Source organism: Drosophila subobscura, chromosome U, assembly GCF_008121235.1.
Source record: "Drosophila subobscura isolate 14011-0131.10 chromosome U, UCBerk_Dsub_1.0, whole genome shotgun sequence".
Taxonomy (NCBI): Eukaryota; Metazoa; Arthropoda; class Insecta; order Diptera; family Drosophilidae; genus Drosophila; species Drosophila subobscura.
In genome coordinates, this window is record NC_048534.1 from 14,241,086 (window position 1) to 14,257,789 (window position 16,704).

The 16,704-nt window shown below is 47.4% G+C and overlaps 4 protein-coding genes across 5 annotated transcripts; 2 read left to right on the top strand and 2 right to left on the bottom strand.

Moving 5' to 3' along the window:
- Positions 1–218: 218 nt before the first annotated feature.
- LOC117900006 (peptidyl-tRNA hydrolase ICT1, mitochondrial) lies at positions 219–1,148 on the top strand. Of its 2 annotated transcripts, none has more exons than XM_034810180.1 (2): positions 219–435; positions 486–1,148. In XM_034810180.1, the coding sequence occupies exons 1-2, from the start codon at positions 268–270 to the stop codon at positions 933–935; spliced, it is 618 nt and encodes a 205-aa protein (XP_034666071.1). In that variant the 5' UTR covers positions 219–267; the 3' UTR covers positions 936–1,148. The 2 variants fall into 2 exon arrangements, with proteins under 2 accessions (XP_034666071.1, XP_034666072.1); XM_034810181.1 differs by having other exon boundaries at positions 221–429.
- Positions 925–3,215, bottom strand: LOC117900004. The gene is made up of 4 exons (XM_034810178.1): positions 2,461–3,215; positions 2,253–2,396; positions 1,197–2,190; positions 925–1,130 (listed from the first exon to the last, which is right to left on the bottom strand). The coding sequence occupies exons 1-4, from the start codon at positions 3,024–3,026 to the stop codon at positions 1,011–1,013; spliced, it is 1,824 nt and encodes a 607-aa protein (XP_034666069.1). The 5' UTR covers positions 3,027–3,215; the 3' UTR covers positions 925–1,010.
- Positions 3,216–4,496: 1,281 nt separating this feature from the next.
- LOC117900003 (long-chain fatty acid transport protein 4) lies at positions 4,497–8,923 on the bottom strand. The gene is made up of 4 exons (XM_034810177.1): positions 8,734–8,923; positions 6,212–6,841; positions 5,946–6,147; positions 4,497–5,881 (listed from the first exon to the last, which is right to left on the bottom strand). Exons 1-4 carry the CDS (start codon positions 8,838–8,840, stop codon positions 4,940–4,942), a joined length of 1,881 nt encoding a protein of 626 aa, XP_034666068.1. The 5' UTR covers positions 8,841–8,923; the 3' UTR covers positions 4,497–4,939.
- A 670-nt stretch (positions 8,924–9,593) lies between these two features.
- Positions 9,594–11,151, top strand: LOC117900005 (leucine-rich repeat protein 1). The gene is made up of 2 exons (XM_034810179.1): positions 9,594–10,254; positions 10,314–11,151. The coding sequence occupies exons 1-2, from the start codon at positions 9,682–9,684 to the stop codon at positions 11,031–11,033; spliced, it is 1,293 nt and encodes a 430-aa protein (XP_034666070.1). The 5' UTR covers positions 9,594–9,681; the 3' UTR covers positions 11,034–11,151.
- Positions 11,152–16,704: the final 5,553 nt, after the last annotated feature.

Sequence of the window (16,704 nt, forward strand, 5' to 3'; positions counted from 1 at the left end):
AGTAGGTTGTTTTTGTTAAATCCGTCCCCTGGCTATCGGGTCGGAAACACCCTGACTTCCCCGAGAGCTAGCTGGGAACGATAGACCAGGGCGGCAAAAAGGTGGATCTTAACATTCTATAAACATTATCTTTCAAATTTTGTTGTCTTTCAATGGTTTACGATTCGGTATATTTTGAAAATGAGTTGGTATATTTCGGTATATTCTTGTGCCGATATATTTTATCGATAAATCCATCTCGTAACAAATTGTTAAAATTGGCTAAAAATGAATAAAATTACGCGTGCATTTATAAGCGTGCTGCGGCAAAACAGCTCAACTTGCACCAGCTCCACACTCCTGGGTCGCCAGTTGTCCTACAAAAGCGACTTGTCCCTGGACAAAATTTACCCAAGTGCACGCCTGCAGCTCTATACGCCGCCCCCGCCGGTAAGTGTTAGATTTATTTATTTCCTCGAGTGCTTGCTAATAGCGTTGTATTACAGCCCCCAGGGAGTGCAAACAAGTTCAATGGCTACATACCCATGGATAAGCTGGAGATTACCTATAGTCGCAGCTCTGGACCTGGGGGCCAGCACGTAAACACCGTGAACACCAAAGTGGACGTTCGCTTCAAGCTGGCCGAGGCGCAGTGGATACCAGAGGATACGCGCCAGAAGCTGCTCAAGGTGCTGGCCAACAAGATCACCAAGGAGGGCTACTACTACATCAAGAGCGACGTCAGCCGTTCCCAGCAGCTGAATCTGGCTGATGCCTTGGAGAAGCTGCGCACCATCATCCGGGCCCAGGAGGTTGAGGTGGCAGCGCCCAGCGAGGAGTCCCTAGAAAGAGTGCGCCGGCGACAAGAGCGGGCAGCACGCGAGCGTCTGCAGCTCAAACGGGGTCGCGCTCAGGTCAAGGCGGATCGACAAGGCCCAGGGGGTGTGGACTTTTAATTGTTATTGGAAATTGTTGCACAAAGATTCATCATTACACGTAGACATTTAACACAAAAAAAAAACTATAAATTCTCAGCGCTCCTCTCGGGCAGGCGTGACTGTAAAGCGCTTGGAGCTGGCCACCTGGATGATGGTCTCTTCTGGCAGCTCGTTCTTCCTCACGCTCGAGGGCATACTGGCAAAGCGAGGACGCTGGCATCGACATCGAAAGAAGTGAGAAATTATTTAACGGGCCAGCAAGAAGTATGAAAGACTCACGGGCTGTGGTGGGCTCAGATGGTGGCTGTTTTCGTTGCTTCTCTGCGATGGCCGGCTTGTGACGCTGTGGCGCTGGCGACGCTCTGCGGGAGGATTCCCCATTCGATTCGTGTATAGCTGCTCCAGCCGATGGATGGTGGAGAAGCCAGGGGGATGAATAGAGCTGTGACGATTGCTGAGCGGCGACCATGTGTGCTGGTAACGTGTTTCATCGAGGTGACGCAGGATGTCCCTGTTGAGGCCCATCGCTTGCTTGTCCTCCGTGGCCAGGTTGGCCAGCAGCTCGTCTATTATTTCAGCATCCGTTTCCACCTTGCACTGACGCGCCAGCTTGATGTCGTGCTTCCAGAATTGCCTGTTCTTGCGTCCTATGACCGGCGCTATCTCCTTTACCTTCAGCACCAAAATACCCACCGAGTAAACGCACAGAACGTTGGAGAGGGTCAGGCACATGCTGATGCTGCCCAGCACAGCCAGCTCCTTCGCTTGGTTCTCCGAGTACTTCCTTGACTTTATCACGTCCACATAGAGCGAGTCGTCGTTCTCAAAGAACTTGTAAATGCAGGCCAGGGCCCACAGTAGACCAGAGTTCACGGCAGGTGGCAGCAGCGAGGCAGATATGGCCACGCCCACCAGGGAGCCAATATTCCCGCCGAGTATGGCAATGGCTGCCGCTGCTCCAGATGGAATCGCTGTGAAGACGCCGACGATCAGCGAGTGCAGGTCACAGCGCGACAGCATCTCCTCGGTGAGACCTTCCCCAATGCCGTACTTCTTGTCCGTGGTGCAGACGACCAGGCCAAAGAGGAAGCCCACAAGTGTGGCTATCAATATGCCAATCAGTTCGTTCAGCATGCCCAGGCGACGCAGCGAACGATCCTCGATTACCGTGCCAAAGATAGCGGCAATAATGGGACCCATAAGCGGCGAAATCAGCATGCTGGAAGCCAGAAAGATGGTGCTGTTCTCCACCAAGCCGAAGCTGGCCAGAATTCTGAAACGATTTGTAAAAAGGTCACCGAACGGCATTTCAACAATCAATCAACAGTTTCTCACGCTGCCGAAACGAGAAGTACGCAAAAGTCGAAGGTTATCGCCGCATCCTGACGAACGTCTCGCAGTATCTGGGCCACATTCAGGCGAGACCGCACAGAGTTCATAAAACGATTCCAGGCACCAGTCTTCTGGGCATTTATGTTTCTAAAACGAAGACAGGGGAGTTGTATTACTATGATCCGTCCATTGCCTATGCGGAGGTTATTACTCGCCGCTGCTCGTGGTGGAGTCCGCCTCCTCGAGCTGCTCGCGCTGCACATAAGATCTGTTGGCCAGACAGCTGACCACAGACACCGTGGAGCCCTCACGATCGCCTATGCCCCACTCCTGTAGCGCCTCGTAAAGATTCTCAAACTGCTCATCGAAATCCATCGAAAAGCTGACGTGATATCGGGTGCCCTCGATGCTGCTCAGCCACACGGCATGGCTGATGTGAAATTTGCGAAGAATCTGCTGCAGCACGTGCTCCTGGGCGGTGTCCAGTGGCATGTCCAGCAGCTGATCGGCGGACCCCGCATTTACCGTCTCGATTTGAATGGTGGGCAAGACGTCGCTGCGTCTCTTGTAAAAGCTGTCCATTTGTCTCGGCGTCTCATTCCGCGAGTCGCTGATGGGAATGGTGGACAAGGTCTCCACGGTCGAGACGGAGGATGTGGCCCCTGCGGTAGCTGTATGTGCATCCCTTTTCGGTCCTTGGGAGTGGGCATCTCTGAGACGCTCCTCTTCCGCCTTTGTGGGAATGGTAATCGAGAAGAGCACCGCGGCAACAGTCATCGTTGCAGTTGAAACAAATTTTGTTATTGCAGCTGACTTTGTGCCTGCTTCGAAATCGAAATAATAATGCACACGGCAGTACGTCAGATCAGATGCATAATCTGTTGCCCAGACACAGAGACACACACACAAACACACGTGTAGAAATGCAACTGCAGACGAGTGCGTTTCAAAGCCTCGCTTGTTGTTGCCTTTCGCTTGGCTGAACTGATAACGGTTCTTGGCTTGGGCTTGCTGGAAGTGCTTTCCGGTATTATTTAGGGTATTGGCAGTTGGAAGCTTTTAAAGCTCGCGGCTTATTCAAGCTTATAACTTAAATCTCCGTTGGATGTCAGTGAAAATCTGGCGAAAGTCCGAAATCCGTGCGAAATCTGTTGCTTTTCTCAAATTAAAACTTTTTGGCGGCAGAGTCGTGAGTGGTTTGTTAGTCAACACAGAAACCCAAAACGATACCAATCGGTCGTCATATCGATATTAATCGGTCGAGACTTTAAATTAACACCTAAATGGTCATCCGTCATAAAAGCGACTACTCTTTCAACTGCTGCCACCCAAGCCACCCCCACACGAGGGGACCTTTGGCGGGAAAAAAGTGGGATATATTCACACGTCCCCCGACGTTGGGGGCAATCTTTAATGTACCGCTAGATGCCGATGGATACCTGGACTACCAGAGCCTTACTTCAACTCCACTTGGCAAACCTCTCTCTGGTTGGACAACATAAGAAACGGTGAGAAAACCGAACCGGAACCCACCTCAAGCAGTGCACAATGAAATATTACTATTTGAGTCTATAATAATTATGTATATTCGTTATAAGACGTACATAAGACGTTCGTGAAAAGGCGTACATAAATACATATGTACATATTTTAATACATACATATGTACATATGTATGTACGCACTTCTGATCTAAAAAGTGCCAAATAAGATGGAATTAATATGTTAATAGAGCTTCCTACTTAGTACGATACAAATCTGATTGACTTTCCCATTAATGGGGCGTGAATATCTTGTTTGGGTCATACTATTTTATTAAAAATAATTACTACTTGATTGCCGGTTGTTTCGTTGCGGGTTTCGCTACGATCGTTTAGCGATTACGCTGGAATAAATTGAGGAGTTCTATGCTATGATATTATCGTATATTATTTAATCAACTTAACCGAGACTAGAACTTTGTTCTAGAGTGGTACTATCAAAACTATGCATGAATCACAGGTGCGGATTATACAATCGTCTCATTAGCGGGGATGCCTTGGCTGCACTCTAAAGCTGAATGCCAGCAGAGTTCAAGTTTCCCACTCACACAAGCACACCAATATGAACAGTATGTGTGTGTGAGTGTGTGCTTGTGTGCGCATTGTCAACGCATTCGCCTCTACAGCTGTCTGGCGCTGCCAATTGAGCAGCGCATTTGTATGCAGGTGGGGAAGCAGTTCCCCCCTGATCATTTAAATACAATCATTATTGAAGAAAAAAACTTTATTTGATACACAAGCATCAGAGGCGTTCGCCATTGACAAAGCTTCTCTCGTATGTACAGAGGCAAAAGGCGAAAAGCAGCGCAAATGGAAGTGTGTAATGCCACTAAAACTGACTAATAATAAGAGACGAACGAACGAGAATTGCACTTAACAAGGTTCTTTTAGCAGGCTAAAAGCATTCAAAATGCGTATACCAGACTCAGACTCAGACTACGATTTACTATAATATATAAAAGATTTGCCTACAACAAAGTGCAAGTTGGCCTGGAAGAGGAGTGAGTGCCTGGGGAGTGAGTGAAAGACTACAATTTACTCGCCTAGTGGCCCATCTCCAGTGCTGGGTTTTCAACTAAAAACTAAGTCGACTCGCGGGAAGCTTACATATTAATTAACAGCATATCGGCAAAAGGCAAAACAGACACACTAAAAGCGAATCTCGTTGCTCTGCACCTGCGCATAAACTTGCGGCGTGAGCAGCTCGTAGCGTCCCTTGGACGTCTGGTAGTACAGCGCGTCCTTGACCACACTGGGATCGTAGCCCTCCTTCTGCAGATCCACCTTGCGCAGCTTGAACGTGCCAGTCAGATCCACTTTGGTCAGCAATCGTATAATCTGGGGCCGCGCATATGCGGGCAGAGTTTTGGCAAGATTGGCGGCAAAGACGTCCAGATCGAGTTCCCTTTGGGGATCGTAGATGGCAGCCATGCCAGCCCTGCCTTCGGTATGGGGAATGGTTACGCCGTACACAACCGTGTCCTTGTAGCCAGCCACATTGCTGACCTGAGCCTCCACCTCACTGGTGGACACGTTTTCGCCCTTCCAGCGGAAGGTGTCGCCGGTGCGGTCCTTGAAGTACAAATAGCCCTTCTCGTCGGCCACCAGCAGGTCACCGGAAAGGAAGGCCATGTCGCCGTGCTTGAAGACATCCTTGACAATCTTCTTGGCTGAGGCCTTGGCGTCCACATAGCCCAGAAACTCACGCGACGGATTGCCCTTGACAATCTTTCCAATGAAGACGCCCGGCTCGTTGGGTGCGCACAGCTCGCAGAGCCCGTCCTTGTTCCTTATGGGCTCGCCAGTGTCGGGATCAGCGCGAATGATGGAGATCGGATAGATTTTCGGCAGAATTCGCGAGACGAATCCAATGGCGCCCACAGTGTTGTCGTGGTTCATAATGTTCGCATTTCCCTCGGTGGCTCCGTAGAACTCTCCCACCTTGGCGATGCCGAAGCGCTCGACAAACTGCGGCCAGATCTGCGGCCGCAGTCCATTGCCAAAGACGAGGCGCACACGATGCTTCTGATCGTAGTCCGAGGGCTTGGTGGCCAGTATATAGCGAGCCATTTCCCCAATGTACTGACCAATCTGGAGAACATAATACAGAGGTGTAAATTATAGCCGTGAAATTATGCTTAAGTGAAGGACTTACTGTGGCATTGAACTTGGCGCAATCAGCGAAGTAGTTGGAGGCCGAGAACTTCTTGCGAATGGAAACGGTTGAGCCAAAAAGCACGGACTGGCCCATGCACATGATGCCGCCAGCGGTGTGGTACAGCGGCAGCGGCGTGTAAAAAGTGTCGTCATCCTGGAAGCCCATGGTGTAGTGTATGCCAGCGGCAATGAACAGATAGCTACAAAAGTATTTATGAAAATATGAAACAGGAGACAAGCAGGCAAAGCAGACGGGCTACCCACCGTGAATGGGAGATGACAGCCGCCTTGGGCAGTCCTGTGGTGCCGGAGGTGTAGATGTAAACCAATTTATCGTGATGATTAACTTGCGTCTTGTTGGGCTTCTCCTTGCTGGCCGTGGCCAACATAACATTGAGATTTTTGGCCTGCTTGATGTCCGTTTGCGCCTGGCTGTTGTTGTTCTCGTTGTTGTATTGGAACAGCGTCAGATCAGAGGGCAAATCCTTGGCAACATCAGCCAACGCCTCCACGAAATCCTCGCCGTAGATCAGTGCCGAGCAGTGGGCCACTGTGATGCTGTGCAGCAGCGAGGGTCCGCGTAGATTCGTGTTGATTAGCGGCGTGATCACGCCGATCTTTGACAGACCCAGCCAGGTGGCCACATACTCGGCGCGGTTCTCCAGCAGCAGGGCCACCACATCGCCCTTCTTGTAACCTTGCGCCTGCAGCACATTTGCCACCTTGTTGGCGTGCTCGTTCACCTGCCGGAAGGTCCATCGCTGGGTCTCGCTAACGACGGCCACCTTCTCGGGATGCGCTCTCACATTCCGCTCGAATACGTCCGCTACCGTGTAGTTGAGTCGCTCATGTCGCTTCGTGTACCGCAGCAGTTTGATGTAGGCCCACAAAGCACTGGAGTGGGATTTTAAAGGGGGAAAAAAGCCGATTAGCAAACGATAAGCAATGACATGGCCGCTCGTATCTCCTCCTATCGATCGCAATGTTTTATGGTCAATGGTTGAAAGTACTAAAAATAGAGCAAACAACGAAATCGCAGCGGCATTTCACACGAGATAAATCGCCGCGATAAACCCAATCCCCAATACTTAACCCCGGACTATCCGCCGTGGCACGAGGTTGCCAGACAGATGCAAAGCTCAAAATGATGTCGAGGCTACAGTGGGAAGGGGGCCTTTAACATGTCTGATATCAAAAGGCAGACTGTAATTATGAATCCATAAAAGATTCAGGCCAGAGTGTGATACGATCAAGACACACGTAAACCTTTCTACAGAAGAAATGCACAACTAAGGCTTCCCAGACAATCATTCGGAGCTGCAACTAGCGCTTGGCTTAGGGGAAATCTTTCATATTGAACTTTGCACTTGATACCTAAAGCGACCCAAGCCAAACTGGTCTAAATTTTAATCAATGAAGCGGCATTTCGTATAGGAACTATAAAGTACTCCAAGCAAGTAACGTGTCCGGTCTGAAACTCAAAACTAATGATATAAAAGCAATTCGATGTGCTCTATATGCAAACGTTAAGGTATTTATTTTAATTTATGGCTTAGGCTCGCAAAGAACACTATCCAAAAGGTAGGTGAGGGCACTACTCTGCACTCGACTTGGGACTCGGAACGCTTAGGCGATCTCAATTTGAATTTGCTGTGCACTCGACGTACTTTGCACTGCTTGAGAGGCAGCAGCATATCGATAAGATTGTCAGCCAAACGATGGGGATTACTTGCGTTTGTTGGCCATGTTTTCAATGGGCTTTAATCAGGCCTTATGACCCCCCTCGAGTGGCTAGTTTTGGTATTTTTGGCATTGCTGAGCATGTTTGTTCGGAGATAACTTCGACAGCAATCCAAAAACTTGCCAAGGTTGTCCAGCCCGACTTGAAGTTGATCTTAAGAATCTGCTGTGTCGGTTCCAGCATGCTGGCCTTGTCATGGAACTCGATCTGAGACTCGGCTAAAGCGAAATACGCTGAGTAAACTACATGTGAACAAAATGACTAAAAGATTTTCACGGCTGAGTCCGAAATTTCCACCGATCGCAGCTGGAATTTGACCTGCCAGCCCCTAGCCCTAGACATTCAAAACAAAGACAACAACCGAAAAGCTAAGCTTGAGGCGACACTTCCGCCATTTTAATTGACTTTGCACGAGTATTAGTTGGCTACGTTTTCAAGAACAGCCGCTGATATATCGAATGGGTCGAAGGCGGTAACTGTGCCAGTGAGGCTTCCGCCTGACGCACCCGACAAATTAGTATGCGCCAGCGCCACTCGATGACGATCGTATTGGATACGATGGTAAATAAAAGTGAGTTTTGTTGCTGTGGCTACCTACACATATCGACCTTGAACCTGAAGAAGTCAATGGACTTGTTGGTACCAACGTGTAATGCGTATTATTAGCGAATCTATGGAAAATCCATAATTTACTAAGCAAACAGACAATGAAATCAACTTCAGACTAGCGGAGTTTTAGTTTTCTCTTTACAGTTTTTCCGTGAAAACTTGATCTGGCTGCTGGAGACGGGCGACCTAGATACACGGGAAACAAGTTTTCTGTGTGTGGCCAGCAGGCGGGGTACAAATGAGCAAAGTACTCGACACTCGGCTGATTTCTCAGGCGTTCGGTCTTGCGGTTAGACAGCGCCTCGATTCAATGGATTCACAAAGGAAAAACACACATGTGAAATATGTGAATTGTGTTGAAATGCACACCAGTTGGGGAGGTATTGTAAACTTATCATCAGCATCAGAGGCTGCGACCACTACGATTTAGACTCACATTAAATCTCGTTGGGCTGTGGCTCCCGCTATGTAGAACCAGCGCCAGCCTGGCCGCGTCAGCAGCAGGGCGACGAGCGCCAAGACCACCGCAAAAATCCAGCCCATTGTTTGTAGCGCGAAGATGACGCAGGCTAAAGCCAGACCAAAAGCGAACGTCGCGCGAAAAAGCCGAAAGATGAATAAAAAGCGTTCGCGTCGTTGTTGCTGGCGCTGGTGCTGCAGCGATCGATGGAGCAGCGAACGATCAGCTGTGCGCTGTGTGGTTGGGTTGCCACATCAGCGGAAAAAGAAGATCAGTTGTCAAGCGTTTAATCATTTTGAATAAATTTCCACTTACACTGGTACTGTACGGAGCGCAGTTATCTATATTTATTATCACGTTGCTGTTTACATAGTTGTCCAGTGCGCTGTTGTGCTAGTGCAAGCAAGTAAAGGCAGAGTTAAAGGCAGTCCAAGCTGCTGTTGCTGCAATCTGCACTTACCATGAGCTCTCGCCTCTGATTTCCATTACTGCTGTTGTAGTTGTTATAACGCAAGAGTTGGTAACGGTGTTCGTTGCGTTGTCACAAGAACCCGTTGAACATGTAGAACGGAAGAAAGTGTCGGCGAACCTTGCGGAATAACATTTTCTTGTGCCTAAAGAGTAGTTACGTCCCTCTTTAGCAATTATTGCAACAAATACTGCCTACAATGCAATCCTTTGTTTTGGTTTTGTAACTTTTGCGAAATGTAGGCTGGCTTTGAGCTTTTATGCTGCATCTGAGCTTTTCTGTAGAAGTAAACCAGCTCCACAGAGCATGCGCCAAAGCAAAGACAAAAAGTCAGCAGTGGCAATCCGTCCAGCTGATCTACAACCAGCCTGGCAACTCCAGCAACAAGCAATTCACAAATTCCAAATGCTGTTTTGACGCCAAATTAAGTTTTTCTGTTTGTTTACTCACTCGCCATGAAAATATTATGCGAGGTGCAGGTGGTGAACCGCACAACACAGGCGAACCGGACTCCTAGGCCCGTAAAGTCGACACTTGCCATTGGCTACAAGCAGAGCGCGTCGGACTCCAATGGAACAACGAAAAAAGAGCTGGAAATGCTGCTGTTCAGTGGCCAGGCCAAGACCGGCACCCGGTACAAGGTGCGGGACAATGTACAAGCCGTGCACACAAAGTTTATCTTGGACGGAAAGGCCACTATTGGCTTCCACCAGCCTGCGGATAACTTGCTCATCAAATGTGATCCCATCCAGCTGAAGGGATTTCTACAGACCTTGAAGCTGGGCATGGAGGGCAAAGATGCCATTAACCTAAGACTGAACATAGCGGCCGCCACGGCCATACCCCAGAAGTCGCAGCCACAACAGAGGATGGTCATCAGCAAGCGCAGCGAATATCCCATCAAGGGCTTCCCGCGCACCCTCAAGTCGCTGACCATTAACAACAGCCAGTTGGTTAAACTCAGCTTTGAGATCTGCACGCTACGCAACCTCACAACTCTGGATGTCGGGGGCAACAAGTTGACCAAGGTGGGTGAATGGACTTCACATTGCGTGCAGATTCTAAATTATGCTTATTTTATTGTCAGATTCCGCCAGAGCTAGGCCGCCTGTCCCTGACCACGCTGCACTTGAGTGGAAACTCTCTGGGCGAGTTGAATGACTGGTGTTGGATGCGTGGAACGAAGCTAAGTCAGTCTCTACGCGAGCTGGACTTGTCGAGCAATGGATTGACCTACTTCCCACCCGCTCTGGTTAAGTTTGAACGTTTGGTCACGCTCAAACTGAATCACAACCAGCTGACCCGACTGCCTTTCGCCATTAGGAGGCTGCAGGGTCTGCGCTCGTTGCACGTGTGCAGCAACAAACTGGAATCCCTGCCCGCAGCAATTGAGGATCTCCACATAGACCAGCTGGACGTGTGGGGCAACTGCTTCGGGGCCTTCAATGTCGAAGCTGCTCAGCTACAGGCCCAGCGATTGTCAGCGAGCAACATCCCACAGCCGCTCTGGCTGCAAGCAGCTCGAGCCGTCGCCAACTACAAACTGCCCCTGTCGGCAGACTCTTTGCCTGCCATTCTCATCGAACTCATCTCGGAGTCTCCCAAATGCTTATGTGGAAAGCTCTGCTTTGCCCTGCGCAAGGAAGATGTCCTCCAGCGCGTTGTCCAGCCGAAATTCACCAACATCAAGAACCTCACTTACAGCCGCGAGCACCAGATCTACGCGGACGTGGTCATATGTGGGCCCAACTGCAGCGCCTCGCAACAGCTGAAGGCACTCTTTGCTTTAATGTTTCCTGTCCATTAATGGTTTTTATTATTTACCTTTTTTTATTTTTATATTTCGTTTTCAAAGAATTTTTTAATTTATTATCCTCCCACACAATCCCATTGTTAAGCTAAGTGTCAATAAATCGCATTTAAATAGAATTTAACATTTTGTTAGCTAACAATCTGTCTCATATTTATAAAATATCTGAAAATGACCCACAAATATAAAGGATCCATATGTACATTTATATTTACATATATTATATAAATCAGCCTTCATTTAGCGAAAACATTTGCCCCACTCTTGCCGCTACTTGTTGTCTCGTACCTGCTGCAGGGTGGGGCTACGTGACGTGCAAATCAATGGAGCCATTGCTTCTGGTATGGTCCTCATTAAGCTCAGCTCTCTCTTCCAGGAGAGTGTTACATTTGAAACACACGAAGAGTAATACATAAACATTTTATTCCCTTACTTTTAAAGTCAATTTCAATTTGGTTCTAATTTTCCTCGAATATTAGTCAAACATCTATCTGTCCTGCATTTCCGGGCTCGCAAATTATCTTATGAGTTTAAATCTGTGGTGGCTCTCGCTAGGAAACCCTTCCTTTAAGGAAAGTGCTAAGGACTATGGACTATGGGACACTTTGTGGCCCAGTCCTGGACCCTTTCACTTTCAGAGAGTCATTCGCACGCACATTCACGTCGCTGGGTTTGTTTTCATATTACACACGCTTGTTGTTTTTATTATTAAAAGCTCGCTGCGTATGTGACTTGCATAAATGATTATTTTTTATCAGCCAGCGCGCCTACTCACCCCACTGTGTTTGTTTCTGCAACTCTCACCCACCTACCCACACATACACATAATGTGGCCTCTTCCTTTTCTTTTTATTTCTCTGCTCCTCTTACGCTTTATCAAATCAAAACTTGGCAGCGCTGCCACTTTTTTAAATAAGCATAAACAGTGATACTTTCTTTTTTCTGCTTTTTTTTCTCTCTGTGCTGCTGAGCTTTAATGTGCAGCTTGGGAATAGGAGGAAAAAGAAGAGGTTGGAAGGAGAGTTTAGGAGATGGAGAGATAGCGACAGAAAAGGATGAGCCATGACTTGTGGCAATGTTGGGCCTAACTATAAAACTGTTTATCAGCATTTGTGAGTGCAAAAAGCGGGGGCAGCGGTCGTATTCCAAATCCAATTTTGAGCAGCATTTGAGCATGGTCCCTCTCCTCTCCACCACCTATCTTCCTTCGTGCCATCGTTTTTGTTTGCTATGCAGATGTGTGTATGAGAGAGACAGCGTCTGTATGGACATGTGCGTGCGTGTTTGCCCTCAAACGTTGTGCTTTTGCCGGCCCTGACTTTGTCGCTTTGCGTCTGTGAAAATGTGTGTCTACTCGAACTCGTAAATGTGTGGGCAAATATTTGGCGTGACTTTGGTTTACTTGTCGAATTGCCAAAGTCTCCCTATGGCCCCTGAAAACACATTAATGGAAGGACATTGATATAATTGGTGGAGATACTACACACAATTGATCGAAATGAATACTGAACAATGGAAAGGAGCTTGGTTGCTGGTTATCAAAATTTATTTTACTGGTAACATTAAAAAAACAACAAGCTTTGCTTTTTCGAAAAAACATTAGAATTAAGATTTTGTTACGCAGTTTGGAAATATCTTCATAAAATTTCAAGATTTTTTGTTCCCCTACAAGCTTCAACCTCTGAAAAGCGTGCTACAAATTTGTATATTTTATGTGGGCATAAATGAAGAGTACGTCTCATAACGCGCAATAAGCCATCCAGACCATATAAAAACGTTTCAAAAATTTTGCATGTCTGCGCTCCGACCCCAAAACGTCTAATAAAATAAACCAACCCCCAATCATTGGCACTGGGACCAGCCCAGCCTAAAACAAAAAGGACCCAGCCAAAAAAAAAATGTGCCAAGTCAGGCCAGGGAATGGAAGTTTAACAAGTCCCCCAGCAAGTCCTTCCCATAAAGTCCACGCTCAGAGACAGTAAAAACTCCATTAACCGTCATCAAAAATGCATTTCGCATGCATCAAACCAAAAATGGTTGGGCCAAGCCACCATCAAATAGAATAGGATGAAATGGCTCGAATCAAAGCACATTGGAATAAATCAAAGAGGTCAGAGAGCAGCGGGGTGGAGAGGGAGAAGAGAATTCTGCGAAAAACATTTTTATGGCTAATCAACAAAGAAGAGGACCAGAGTCTGATCCGAAACAGACCCCAACAGATGACTCCCCTGGCAACATTTTTATGCACAAATTAACTTTGCAATTGCTGGAATGAGTAGGAAAGCGGACGGGGTGGGGGGTGGGATGGGGCAGGATGGTGGATCACTGGGTGTTGCTGCTGTGCTGCGTCACTCCCCCTGCATTAAGGAGACGAATCGGGGAGTGAATTTATCCCCAATTTGCGTGCAGCGGGTAAACATTTTATGTGCCCCGTCTGGCTCTCTGCTCCACTTTGGCTTATCAAATTTTATTAGCAGGCCGGCAAATTGTGCAACAACAACAGTAACAGCAACAACAACAACAAAAGCCACCACATTAGCAGGACAAACAAGGTTCGGGACTCTTGGAGCCACCCTCAGAGTGCAGCCCCAGCACCGAATCTGACTCCGTCTCAAGGTATGATTTGTCGTCCGCTATCAATTTCTGTGGCACAATGCCACAACATCCCCCAAATGGCGTCAGGCAGGCAATCAGAGGCCTAGAAGTCGCTTTCAAAGCTAGAAAAACGACCGGAAAAGTGCAAACACACGCGAAACTGTCGTCGACACCGTGGGGGAAACGAATCTCAAAAGGAACTCCCGACTATCCTTTGGGGGCTTGTCGCCCGCCCCAGACGCGTGCAGGGCGCTAATAAAAACGTTTTCACAGGCTTATGACTGGCTGCCATGAGGCAAGGTTTGTGTTTGTGTTTGTGCCTCTGTTTTCGTATTTGTCTTAATATTATTTCAAATTTACTCGCTAACTGGTACGGCAAAAATTAAGATAAGGAATAAGAAAAATCAAAAGAAACTCTTAAAGACTTTTGGGCAGTGCGGTAAATTAAATGTTAGGTTAAAGGTTTGCTGCGTGAAAGGGGAATTATGCCATGAAACTTGAAGGAGCATTCTGGGAAGAGCTAATCATGGGGGATGTAACCATAACATTTGAGTTTCAGTAAGACGCACTTATGTACCTGCATACATGCATACATAAATAAATACATATGTATGTATGTACATTTACATTGGGTTCCTTGGAGAAACCTTATTTAAATCCCACTCCTTCCTTCCCCCAACGTTTATCATAAAAAACGCTTCCGGGCAGCGCTTTCCAATCTGTCCGCTGGGCAGAAACGAAATCAATCGCAAAAAATTGACCAGCCAACGCAAAGCAAATCAAAATCTAGTCAAGCAACAAGGAATTGCGAATACATTCGGAAAAATCAATTTTCAATTTTAAATGTAGATGCCTTTCCCTCCGCTCCGCTCCAATCCAAACCCCTCATCCGCAGCCACTCGCCTGCCACGAGAGATAAAGATACAAATGCGTTCGAGCGCAAAATGTAAATACAACTCAAGTTTAACCGAGGACCCAGAGATGCGAATGGATGCCACAGGTTGTACGTATATTTGTATTTGTCTTTGTGCCAGCCCTGCTCGGTGGAGGCTGGTGGCTGCTGGCTGCTGGCTGGGCCACGAGCCGATTTCAAAGCAAAGCAAAATATTGCCGCATAAATCTAACGCAAAAAGTTTGTTTTGCGGTCAGCAGAGGCGAGTTTCCGTATATACTAATGGGTGGACAGCAAGTGAAGGGTACCATCGACCCATCGACCCATTTGCTGTCGCATTTATAAAGATTTCTGTTGCTGTTTGTCATCCCAAACTACATTAATCTCTGTACAAAGGTTTAGCAAAATAATTTCTCAAGAGATTTCTGAGAAGAGTTTCGCTGTTCCCAAAATTACAAGAGGTAGCCATCAGTCGACTCGATTTAGTGTCTGACTCTTAACACATTGTATTGAATTTCTGCTGGGATGATTCTTCTCTTTGATTTTTATCGTTTGGTGAGTTTTTTACGAGCTCCTTTGCCGGCGGTACGTTTGTTTCAATGGCCCCCCTTATTGTTGATGTTTCAGAGTTGATTATTTGCCAAGCCCTGCCCCGGCAGGCCCTGTGGCCCACTCGGGAAGGGCATAGCGTGCATTTCATTAGCCGAATGTATCTCTGGGTTACATCTCAGCGCTGTGGCATTCGGCATTTGGCAAACGATTTCATGCCGCATCGCTTGGGCAAACAAAATCAAATCTGTGACTAGGAAATTGCTTTTGCCTGCTTCCGACTGCGACTCTGGCTCCCCATCTGTAACTGCCTCTCAAAGGGACCGGCCACCCCTTCGAAATATTTGTTAAATGCAACTATTTAGGGAATGTATTCAATTCGAAGAGCTCCTCCCCTGTGTAAACGGAGCAGCAAAAACGATTAAAATGTAACCATATCAAATATCTGGAGTTGGCTTTGATGGGTTTGCCAGAATGTTTAATAATAATATTAAATGCATAATTCATTTTGCAGCTCCAACCTAATAAGAGTTCATTCAATTTAATGCACTTGCCCGAATGTCTTTGGGCCAATGAAGATATTTAATATTTTAAGTAACAGCAGCAGTTCAGGCAGGACGACATGCCAGGGAAGGAGCAAAGTAACTTTATTGCAAAGTTCTAGCGAAAATTAATTCATTAGCATCTTATTACTCCCTCACAGTGAGACGACAGCAGCAGATGACGAAGATTCTCCCACAGGTCCATTGATTGCAAAGACAGTCAGCCACCCACCCAGCCCCCCTGTTGATCGTCTTTGCTGCTTTGATGTGTAATTAAATCAATAATCACTTTGGAGTCTCCGCCGGCATCGGGGAGTTTATTAGTTGATTGTGCCAGCAGGCGACACAGGTGGAAAGACAATGCCCCCGATGGTGGGTGCGCAACATCACTTCTGGGCGGAACTTTGGATGGGGGAATTGCTTTTTGGGGTTGCGACGCTTAAAGTGGAGTTCAGGAAACAGTTTTTGGCGGAAACTAAATTTATATTTTTATAAATTTTATAAAGACAGACACAGAATCATCAAATAAAATAAGAAAAACATTTACCATTGGCCCCAACCCTGAAAGATCCATTTAATGGCCAATTAACGTATTTGCCACTTAACATTCAGCGAAGCAAGACCTTTGTATACCTTTAAAGAACACGGGAAAAAATGGGACCATGAACGTGCCACAAAGCAGAAGAGGCTGCAGAGCGTGATGCCCGCAGAAGGGTACGGGAGAGCAGGTTTAGGTCCCAGTGTCGCAGCCACCGCAAGAGCTGGCGAGACGTTTGTGGAAATGAGAATGCGCGGCATTTGTCGCTCGGCTGCAGTTGCAAGCGGAGAGAGTGGCTGGGGAGGGGCCATTGCAGAAACAGGAGCTGCACTTCATTAAAAATATAAGCAGAACGGTGCAGCGGTGCGGAGTGAGGAAGTGGGGAACAGGAATGGAGAAGCAAGTTGGTCGTTAGGAAGCTCCTGACTTACAATTACAAACACACATACAGGCACGGACATGCACGGCAAGCCTGCTTCAAAATGAGTGATGTAATGTGCCTAACAAGAATAACTCTCCCTCTTCCCCTCTTCCCCTCTTCCACTCCCTCTC

What these genes read in the sequence shown, in the direction of transcription:
- LOC117900005 (XM_034810179.1), top strand. Translation starts at nt 9,682, where the DNA reads ATGAAAATATTATGCGAGGTGCAGGTGGTGAACCGCACAACACAGGCG. An exon ending in GGGGCAACAAGTTGACCAAG is followed by an intron (nt 10,255 to 10,313) that starts GTGGGTGAATGG and finishes TTTTATTGTCAG; the next exon opens with ATTCCGCCAGAGCTAGGCCG.
- LOC117900003 (XM_034810177.1), bottom strand. Translation starts at nt 8,840, where the DNA reads ATGGGCTGGATTTTTGCGGTGGTCTTGGCGCTCGTCGCCCTGCTGCTG. An exon ending in GCTGTCATCTCCCATTCACG is followed by an intron (nt 6,148 to 6,211) that starts GTGGGTAGCCCG and finishes ATACTTTTGTAG; the next exon opens with CTATCTGTTCATTGCCGCTG. An exon ending in GCGCCAAGTTCAATGCCACA is followed by an intron (nt 5,882 to 5,945) that starts GTAAGTCCTTCA and finishes TATGTTCTCCAG; the next exon opens with ATTGGTCAGTACATTGGGGA.
- LOC117900006 (XM_034810180.1), top strand. Translation starts at nt 268, where the DNA reads ATGAATAAAATTACGCGTGCATTTATAAGCGTGCTGCGGCAAAACAGC. An exon ending in CGCCGCCCCCGCCGGTAAGT is followed by an intron (nt 436 to 485) that starts GTTAGATTTATT and finishes GTTGTATTACAG; the next exon opens with CCCCCAGGGAGTGCAAACAA.
- LOC117900004 (XM_034810178.1), bottom strand. Translation starts at nt 3,026, where the DNA reads ATGACTGTTGCCGCGGTGCTCTTCTCGATTACCATTCCCACAAAGGCG. An exon ending in GTACTTCTCGTTTCGGCAGC is followed by an intron (nt 2,191 to 2,252) that starts GTGAGAAACTGT and finishes AAATCGTTTCAG; the next exon opens with AATTCTGGCCAGCTTCGGCT. An exon ending in ATCTGAGCCCACCACAGCCC is followed by an intron (nt 1,131 to 1,196) that starts GTGAGTCTTTCA and finishes TGTCGATGCCAG; the next exon opens with CGTCCTCGCTTTGCCAGTAT.